The sequence below is a fragment of the Echinops telfairi genome, unplaced genomic scaffold (genome assembly GCF_000313985.2).
Source record: "Echinops telfairi isolate 266 unplaced genomic scaffold, ASM31398v2 ScPeMD7_31;HRSCAF=116, whole genome shotgun sequence".
In the NCBI taxonomy this organism is placed as follows: domain Eukaryota; kingdom Metazoa; phylum Chordata; class Mammalia; order Afrosoricida; family Tenrecidae; genus Echinops; species Echinops telfairi.
In genome coordinates this window covers 45,983,752-45,992,939 of record NW_022103928.1, presented here as the reverse complement: position 1 = coordinate 45,992,939, position 9,188 = coordinate 45,983,752, and the positions used below count along the sequence as shown (strand labels likewise).

General features: G+C 49.7%; 1 protein-coding gene across 1 annotated transcript in view; it reads left to right on the top strand.

Annotated features, from left to right (window-relative positions):
* UROC1 (urocanate hydratase 1) overlaps positions 1–9,188 on the top strand; it is a 41,658-nt gene that overhangs the window by 23,268 nt on the left and 9,202 nt on the right. Inside the window, exons 15-17 of the mRNA XM_013004537.2 lie at positions 1,308–1,378; positions 4,814–4,912; positions 7,503–7,602. Coding sequence (XP_012859991.2) covers positions 1,308–1,378; positions 4,814–4,912; positions 7,503–7,602 — 270 coding nt within the window. The remainder of the gene's footprint in view (positions 1–1,307; positions 1,379–4,813; positions 4,913–7,502; positions 7,603–9,188) is intronic.

The following is a 9,188-nucleotide window of genomic DNA, read 5'->3' as shown; positions in this document are numbered from 1 at the left end:
AACCACAGCTCCATCACACTCCCATCATGGCCCCATCATGGCCCACAGCACTATGTCATTGTAGGCACCTTTGTACCCCTTCACAACCCTCACCCCTGTTCCATCACAGCCCTCATCCTAGACCCATGTACTGGTCCCCATACAGCCTGCATCACTTCCCCCATCATGGCTCCATCATGACTCCATCATGGCACACATCATGGAGACCATCACAGCCACCAATGTCCCATCATGCCCCAATTACAACTCCTCTCACCCCTTTCATTGTGGTCCTGCATGGCCCCCATCACGCCCTAATTCATCATGCTCCAACACACCCTCAATCATGTCCGAACCAGAGCCCCATTACAACCTTCCTCACAACCTTCCTCAGGATCCCATCATGGCCCCCCAAGACAGCCCCCATTATGGCTCTGTCACAGCCCCCATCAAGGTTCTCACCGTGCCCAAGGCTTCCCTCCCTAGAGCTAGTCCCAAACCAGAGGTGACCTCAGGAGGCATTTTACAAGCACACTGCTCCTTGGTCCCCTGGCTCACCCCTCCTGGTCACTACTGTCTCACCCCACTCTTACTATCTGCATAGCATGGAGCATTAATTGTTCCCCAATGCCTGCCTAGCCTGGTGTCTGCATACAGTCAGCTTGGCAAGTATTTACTGAGGGGGGATAAATGCATCAGCACTGAGCTACATAGTGTGTAAATTACAAGTATTTCTTGTGACCGTTGATCTTATTTGTTCCCAGAGTGAGGACTATGTGAAGCCCCAGGCAGGGGATCCGGTCCCAGCTCCATATCGTGGGGCTGGAATCGAGTGTTCAGGGGCCTGCTTCATCCTGTAAACAAGGATGTGAATGGCTGTCTCCTGTTGGCCCACCTCATTGCTGATTGACTTTTCGAGTCTCACAGTGCTGCCTGTACCCGGTACCTTCCCTCTCCTTTCTGAGCCTGCATCTGACCCGCTTCAGAGTAGCTGTCACCCCTCTTTCCACAGAACACTGCTCACCCCCTCAGGCTCTGCCGATACTTCCTCAAGGGACACCCCAAGAGTAGAGGCCCCAGCTAGCCCAGAGCCAACACCAAGACTAAGACTCCTATCTCTTCTAAGGGATTCGCCCATCCTCTTTCCTTGCTTAGCACCTCTCAAATCCCCCCTGCAAGCCCCTTTCCTCCTGCACAGGTCAAATCAGAGAACAATGGGGGTGGCCCAGTGCTGGCATGGGGTTCTCTGACTCCTGGTCTGCATGAGGGGAGATCTGCACCCGTGGGGAGCATGGACCCTGGGAATCCTCTCCCTTTTCCACCTGCAGTGAGCTCCTCCGTGAGGCTGCAGTATATGGACAACATCCGCTGGATCAAAGAGGCTGCCAAGCACCAACTGGTGAGAAGCTCCATGCCTGGCTGATTGCTGATGATGGGCTTCAGGGGCAGGGTTGAGGCTGTCGCTGTCTGGTGACTACTGCCTGCATCGGACCCTCAAAGGAGTTTGCCATTGGCCTGGGCTCAGGGACCTCAGTCTTAAGCCTTGAAAGGGTTGGACACAGACCCTTAGTGAATTCACAGTCCTCTGACCCCCACCTCTAGGAAGACTTGTAGCAGCATCTTTCCCGGGGCCCTTCAGAAGGCAAAGGGGCTTCGGGGCTCAGGGGCAGGTCAAGCCAGCCAAGTCACGCTTCCTCTGTTACTCCACAAACACTTTCCCAAGGGGCAGCCTTGTGCTGGGAGCCTCATGGTAGGTTCTGGAGCCGAGCTGCCTGAGTTTAGACTGCTCCACCATGTCCCCAGCTAGTTGACCTTGGGCGAGTGGCTGAGCCTTTCTGATCCCACAAGCTGCCTCTGAGAGGAGATGGCCACTCGAAAGTCCTTGCACCATGGGCAGGATTGAATGGGTCCTTCAATGGCATTTTCTGTGGACCGGGCACTGTGCTGGCTGTCCTGTTGCATCGACAGGCAGGTCCCTGTCTAGTTTCTATGGGCAGACGTAGGATGAGGAGAAAAAGCCAGGGAGATGTGGGCTTGACGCTGCTTTATGAGAGATGGTCCAAATAAACTTCTTCGAGTTGTCTTTCAGATTAAGTTCTGGATACTGAGAGAGAGGCGGCCATGTGACCATCAGAGGACGTGGCAGATGCAAAAGCCCTGAGGGTGATGGGGTGGACTTGGTGCCTAGAAGAACAAAAGACAAAGAGGATATGTGATTCCTGTGTTTTCGGCCTCCAATTCTGGTGGCCAGAGGCCAGAAGTGGACTGCCCACACCTGCCTACACCTCTGTACTCATGCAACCTCCACTCACACTCCTGCCACATGAGCAGTGGTTTGCATGCAAGTTTCAAATACAGAACCCCTGTGCCAACAAAAGTTTCTTGGACCACGTTGAGTTCAAAATAACTCAAGTCCAATGGGTCAAGGGAAAGTGGGGGCTAGAGATAGAGACAGACCTCAGGTCAGCCCCAGTGGATGAGGGGCCCTGGGAGTGGGACGTGGGGGGAGACCAGCAAAGCCTCGAGGGAAGGCCCCAGTGAGACTGGTGCTTCAGAGAGTGGAAGGGTGAGCGTATGCGGAGAGGCAGCCAGACTCTGCTGCAGGCAGGTGGGCAGATCCCGCATCCTATTTGTGAGCTAAAGCTTTTCGGAGATTGTCCTTGATCTATGTATTGCGGTGGCTTCTCTCCTTTGAAATGATGGCCAGCCCTCTACTCAAGTACTCCCTCAACACAAGAACACTTTGTTCTATTAAATTGGCATTCCATGATGTGCACCTTCCAGACACGATTGCTGAAGACAGTGTATGCATAAGCAAATGTGGTGAAGGAAGTTGATGGCGCCCAGCTATCAAAAAATACAGCATCTTCAGTCTTAAAGGCTTGAAGATAAACAAGCAGCCATCTAGCTGAGAAGCAACAAAGCCCACATGGAAGAAGCACACCAGCCCATGTGATCACAAGGTGTTGATGGGATCAGGTATCAGGCATCAAAGACCTAGGACAAAAAATTCATATCATTGAATGAGGGGGAGTGCAGAGTAGAGGCCCAAAGCCCTCCTGTAGGCAATTGGACATCCTCTTACAGAAGGGTCGCAGGGAGAAGACGAGCCAGTCGGTGCAGTATAGCCCCAATGAAACATGCAACTTTCCTCTAGTTCTTTAATGCTTCCTCCCCCACCAATTATCGTGACCCCAATTCTACCTTACAAATCTGGCTAGATCAGAGCATGTACACGGGTACAGATAAGGGTTGGAAACGCAGGGAATTCAGGACAGATAACCCCCTCAGGACTGATATTATGAGTAGCGATACCAGGAATGTAAGGGGAAGGTGTGGGGAAAAAGTGGGAACCAATCACCATGATCTACCTATAACCCCCTCCTGGGGGACAACAGAAAAGTGGGTGAAAGGAGACATCAGTCAGTGTAAGACATGAAAAAAAACATAATTTATACATTATCAGGGGTTCATGAGGGAGGGAGGGTAGAGGAGGGAGGGGTGAAATGAGGAGCTGATACTAAAGGCTCAAGTAGCAAGAGAATGTTTTGAGAATGACGAGGGCAACAAATGTACAGATGTGCTTGACACAGTGCATGGATGCATGGATTGTGATGAGTTGTACGAGCCCCCAATAAAATGATAAAAAATAAAAGGCCATACCAAGTCAAAAAAAAAGAAGACATGATGGCCATCCCAGAAGGTAGTCCCACGTGAAAACTCTGCTCCATTTCACTTAGCTTCGGGTACAGCTTGACCCAGCTGGCAGTCCTCTACCAGTGCCTCCGCAGCTTCTTCTCGGTTGAGGATATCTGTTACTCCAATTTAGAGGAGAGGCCATTTCCCCTGAAGGATTTGAGGCGGCTGACATGGGGAATAAGGGCGCATCCGTGAGAGCAAGCCCAGGGGCGCAGTGAGGCTGAGCGCTGAGCGCTGCTTTGCTCAGCGGGGCAAAAGGCCCATGCACTTGCTGGTCTCCCAGACCTTCGCCCCTCTCCCAGAATAGGCTCCTGGAGTCGACACCCACCTGCTTTGGTGGAACGCAGGGCTTCTCAGCCTCAGGACTGCTGGCATCTCAGGCCGCAGCAGTCTTGGCTGTGGGACCCATGTCGGAGGTGTAGCAGCACCCCTGGCCTCCACTCAGGATGGCAACACCGCAAAATGCCTTCAGCCATCGCCCAGACATCCTGATTGAGAACTGCTGGGCTTCCCAGTGATTCTTCTTCTGTTCCTGGAGCCCTCCTTTCCGGGGAACCACCACCACCCGTTACCCCCTTGAGGTCCTTCGACCGTAATCACGTGCCGAGGACAGATATCACCAGCCTGAGTCCTGACTAGGTCGTCTGGCCCTGGGCGACAGAGGCGGCCTTGCTCAGCCTCTCTGTGAAGTGGAGCCTGTGATGATGGCAGCGGTGTCCCTCTCAAGCACTCACAGCTGAGGGCTGGCTCCACGTTACCCAGAGAGAGGAGCGCTGGCTTTGGGTGTGGAGATACCATTGTGACAGGGGGTCAGAGCCCCGCTCATTATATGTATCATGCCTACAGCCAGACGGAGCCAGTTTTAGAGGCTCCTTCAGGGGGAGCCCTTAGGTGAGGGACTGTGGAGGGTCCTGTGGGGGCAGAGGCATGTGGACACTTGGGAGAGCTGGTGAGGCTGTCAGGTGGGCTGGGGATCAGGGACTGTCGCAAGCCAGAAGGGCTTAGGGCTGTAATGTCCACCGAGAGCTTCCTCGGGACCAGATGGCTGCTGGCTGAGCACCGGGTCTTGGGGGTCCAGAGAGGGTTGCTTCTCTCCCTGCATTCCACATTCTGGAACTCAAACCTCTTTTGGCAGGTGGTGGGCTCCCAGGCCAGGATCCTGTACTCTGACCAGAAGGGCCGTGTGGCCATCGCGGTGGCCATAAACAATGCCATCGCCCATGGGAAGATCAAGGTAAAGTGTCCTGGGCTGCCTAGCCCTCCCCCTTGGTACGGCCTATCCTGGCTAGGACATGGGGCTGTCCCTCATGGCTCCAGAGCAGTGGGTGAGCACTCCCCCGACTGAGGCCTAAACGGCTTCATTTTAGGGACATAGGCTTCCCACTTCCCTCCAGGCTCCAGTTGGGAAGGGAATGATGTGAGGTGACCTGGGAGGGGGTGGGAAAGAGACAACAAAGGGATAGGTTCCTCCTCGGGGGGTGAGATGGTGGGGTGGGCACTGCTGTGTATCTGTGTGCAGGGGAGTGGCTGGGTTGGTCGTGTGGCTGGTGTTTACTGAGTGATGAGACCTCATCTCTAATCTAGGCTCTGACATGGCTTTTCTCTTCAGTGAAGGAAAGAGAAGAAAGAAAAAAAAAAGTTAATCCATCCTCTTTTAAAATTACCTTTTTCAAAATCATGCCAAACATTGCCGGTTTTTCCCATTGTCCTTTGGGCCTACCCCAAACCCTCCGGGATATAGAACCTGGCACACCATGAATGCCTTGATCCTCTCTCATGTGGGTTCTTGCTTTGGTCCTGTGCATGTCTTGGCATGGATGAGTCAGGAATGTTAAAGATCAATTATGACAAAGAAATTGAAGCACGTGAGAGTGAAGACATGCACCCCCTGTGGGAGCCTAGGGGCCTTAGCAGCAGAGACATTGACCTTACCCTTCTGTGGCTTGTGGAGTCCTACGACCACCCCCCAGGCTCACTCACGTCTGGGTCTGGGCTAAGGTTTGCCTATCAGCAGGGTGGAGAGAAGGTCATCATTTCCATTATCTTCTCGTTCAGCAACACTTAGCTGCCCTGGGCCATGCCCTGGACGCGAGGACACAGCATTGCTGTCATAGCACCTCATATGTAAGTTCTGGTTGAAGCTGAAGTAAATGAAAAGAGGTCCATGAGGGCCAAATGATGACCTTGAGTCTATCCCACCCGCATTGAGAGAACATGTCAAGAAGAGATTTGACTCGTGGAGCACTACTGACAGAAGACCTGTCTAGTTGTAGGATGACATAGGGAACATCCTGCATGAAGAAAGCAAGAGGTCATTAAGAAGACAAGCAGAAAGGAAGAGAGAAAAGATCAAAGTCGTTGTCAGAATAGACTTTGAAGCTTGCTCTTGATCCAGTAGCTAAGGCAAATGGAAGAAATGACGGAGTGAAAAAGCTGAACAGAAACCTTTTCAAAGTTATGTGCAAAGAGCTGGAGTTGGAAAACCCAAAAGGAAGAAGATGCTCAGGATATATCAAAGTGAAGGGAAAAAATTCAAGCCTTAAGTTGCAATATTGGAGTTGATGGGCAAAATATTAATATATGCAGAAAGCATCAAAAGAAGATGGAAAGGATACAGAGAGCCACTGTACCAAAAAGAACTGGTTGACATTCAACCAGTTTAAGAGGTAGCGTATAATCAAGAACCAATGGTCGTGAAGGAAGACCTTCAAGCTGCACTTAAGGAATTAGCCAAAAACAAGGCTCCAGTAATTGACAGAATATCCATTGAAATGTTTCAACGAGCTCATAAAGCGCTGGAAGAACTCACTCAACTACGGCACGAAATTCGGAAGACAGCTACCTAGCCAACCTCCTGGAAGAAATCCTTATTTGTGCTCATTTCAAAGAAAGGTGATCCAATAGAGCGCACCCATTGTACCACAATATCATTAATATCCCATGCAGGTAAAATGTTGTTAAAGATAATTCGACAACAGCTGCAGCACTACATCAACAAGGAGTTGCCAGAAATTCAAGCTGGATGCAGAAGCGAAGATGGAACAAGAGACAGCATTGCTGATGTCAGAGGGATCTTGGCCCACAGAATGCCAGAAAGATGCTTACTTGTGTTTCATTGACCAGGCAAAGGCATTCTACTATATGGTTCACAACAAACTCTGGATAGCATTGAAAAAGTGGGAATTCCAGAACAGTTCATCACGCTCACGTGGAATCTATACCTGGATCAAGAGGCAGTTATTCAAACATAACAAGGGAAATTGGATGGTTTTAATCAGAAATGGTGCCCACCAGGGTTGCATCCTCTCACATCTTTATCCAATGGGTAGGCTGAACAAGTTATCAGAGAAGCTGCATTGTCTGAAGAAGATTGGGGCATCTACCTGAGCAACCACCCTTTTCTTGGAAATATATATATTAAGGTGACCAGATTTTAACATTGGTAAAGCGAGACACCATTGATAAAACTCATATCCTGGCGAAATAGCCACATGGCAGCCGAAAACCATATACCCTAGCTTGTCGTGCATTCTTTCCAAAAATTGGGACTTTTTAAAAATGCCACGGGACGTGGGGAAAAATTGTTAAAAATCGGGACCGTCCCACCAAAAGTGGGACACCTGGTCACCTTATTATATATGCATCTGCCCATATGAACTAATTTTCATACTGATGACAGCACTCTAGCATCTTATTGACGAAGGTTTGTTTTCCAAAGGGAGGGACCCAAGGAGCCTCTGGGGGACCTGATGTCTGACCCACGCCCGCCAGGACAGCTGCTGTGGATGCCATTGGCTGACATCTCCCATTCTTTTATGCTGCAGGCTCCAGTGGTCCTGAGCAGGGACCACCATGATGTGAGCGGCACAGACAGCCCTTTTAGGGAGACCTCCAACATTTATGACGGCTCTGCCTTCTGCGCAGGTGAGAGAGACAGAAACACCACGACGGTGTTTTAATAATGGATTTGTATTTCATTTAAAATCAATGGGTTCACTCCATTACTCACGATACCGTGAAACAGGTTCTGGGTCCAAGAGATGTGGGGTAGAGTGAGCAACCTGGGATTGAGGAGCTTCCAATTTTAAAACTGAGCCAGGGTCAGGTCAACCGGACCAGATGGTTGCCTTACACTTGGGTGTGCAACTTGCTTGGTCATCAGCAAGGTGCTTAATATTTCTGAGCCTCAATTTCCTTATCTATGAACTAGAAATAAAATACTATTCACCTCCGAGAGTGGTTGCAACATTTAAATGAATGAGTACACGGGCAGTCCATTAAGTTTACTCTTTCTTTACCCCGCCCCCCAAAGCAGCTTTTCATTTGATTTTGTGGTTTTTCTTTTTCTTTTTTTCTGTCTCTTTATAGCTTTAGAAGATCGAATTTATTGTTGCACGGTCTTGGTGACTAGGAGCTCGAATCAGGGCATTGGCTCCAGGGAGGAGCCCCTCCTAGTTGGTACCCTGGTGTTCTTCGGCACGCCTTCACTGCTTGTGTGAGCATAGTCACCTGGTACTTGTCTTTCCCTTGTGTGGAGCCCCTCTTTGTGTGCCATTCTTGTTGTGTCCGCCCCGTGGCAATCCTGCATGGCAGAGGAGAATTGCCCCCATGCTGTTTTGAAGGCGGTCCTCTTTATAGGAGCAGATCGCGTGGTCTTTTACTTTTGCAAGCCGCTTGTGGGTTTGAATTGCCACCCATTCAGTTAACAGTCAAACACTTATCTGTTGTTTTCAAAACTCCTTTATTGTTTCTGTACATCCCTTTATACAAAGTCACTCAGAAGGGATTAGATTTAGGGCTCATCCTACTCCGATGTATCCTTAACATAACAAAACTCATTAACATTAGGGACAAACCTCCTTCCAAACAGAGTCCTGGAGAGAGGTATCAGGGCTAGGACATGCATTTCTTCAGTTCTGTGGTTGTTGTGGGGATTTACGCAGCTGCAATACATCAGCTCCAGAGTCCCCACAGGTGCCAGCCAGGGACATTGATGACTTTCGAGCTGTGCGACAATTCCTGCTCTCACGTGCTGAGTGCTCGTCCCTCGTTGACATAAACTCACTGCTCCCTAAGGTTCCTCTTTCGCATTTTGTTGTCAAGTTGACCCTACATAGGTAGTTCTTAAGAGAACATAATACTCAAAGTAGACCTTTTTCACAAGTTAAGCTAAGCTATTGTTGATTTTACTTAGGGGATATTTTGGCTTAAGGTTTAAAGATTTTCTCAGGGCAATTGTTACAGGGGTTCATCTACCCTCTACAGTTCCAGAAAGTCTACAGACCACGAGAACTTGGAATTCTGTTCAGCATCTTCCCTCTGTACTGATTTTCCCCTAATGCTTTTCTGTCTTTGAACCGTCAATTTCTGTTGTTTGCTCTAATCATCAGAATTTTGTTCTTTCTTCATGCTCTGTGTTGCATTTTCTCTTCTTTCTCTGGCTTCTTAAGGTGGAAGCTGACGTGATTGATTTGAGAACCTCTTTTCTAAACCTGTTGCTAGGTGCTGTC